Raw genomic sequence first — 589 nt, 5'->3', positions numbered from 1 at the left:
TCAAACATGAGACATGCCAATGATCTTTTGCTTCCAAGAACTAAATCCTTGGGTAGGGGTGGGTCGTGGGGGTGGGAAGTCTCAAACATGAGACATGCCAATGATCTTTTGCTTCGTTAAGTTGAGAAAACTAAAGTGAACTTTGGCAATAAGAAGGTTTAAAGCGAACGAAATTTCACTGCAACCCATATGTGGCAGCATCTCATAGATCCACGTTTATATAAAATTTTAATATTTTTTAATCCAATTTAACAGGATGTTAGAGTTTTGAGTCCACCGTCAATCAAGGAAAGACTTCATATTTTACCCTTTTACTTTGAGAAAAAAAATAATAATAATAAAGCAAACTTTGGGAACAAGTTCTTCTCTTGTACGCTTCTTCTTTATTCTTTCTTCTTCTTCTTCTTCTTCTTCTTCTTCTTCTTCTTCTTCTTCTTCTTTGACTCAGGTAATAGTAGCAGCTCTATTTGTTTCATTTACTATTTAGATTTCAGTGAAGTAACTCATGTAACAAGTATATCTATAATTTTGCTTCCTTTTGGTTTCAAAAGATAAAGCTGAAAAAGATTGCACAAGGATTGTTTTTACC

General features: G+C 33.8%; 1 protein-coding gene across 1 annotated transcript in view; it reads left to right on the top strand.

The window, feature by feature from the left end:
* LOC122089741 (glutamate receptor 2.7-like) overlaps positions 1–271 on the top strand; it is a 9,175-nt gene extending 8,904 nt beyond the window's left edge. Inside the window, exon 6 of the mRNA XM_042659435.1 lies at positions 256–271. Coding sequence (XP_042515369.1) covers positions 256–271 — 16 coding nt within the window. The remainder of the gene's footprint in view (positions 1–255) is intronic.
* The last annotated feature ends 318 nt before the right edge of the window (positions 272–589 follow it).

The sequence above is a fragment of the Macadamia integrifolia genome, chromosome 9 (assembly GCF_013358625.1).
Source record: "Macadamia integrifolia cultivar HAES 741 chromosome 9, SCU_Mint_v3, whole genome shotgun sequence".
NCBI lineage: Eukaryota > Viridiplantae > Streptophyta > Magnoliopsida > Proteales > Proteaceae > Macadamia > Macadamia integrifolia.
This window is presented reverse-complemented; position numbering and strand designations above follow the sequence as displayed.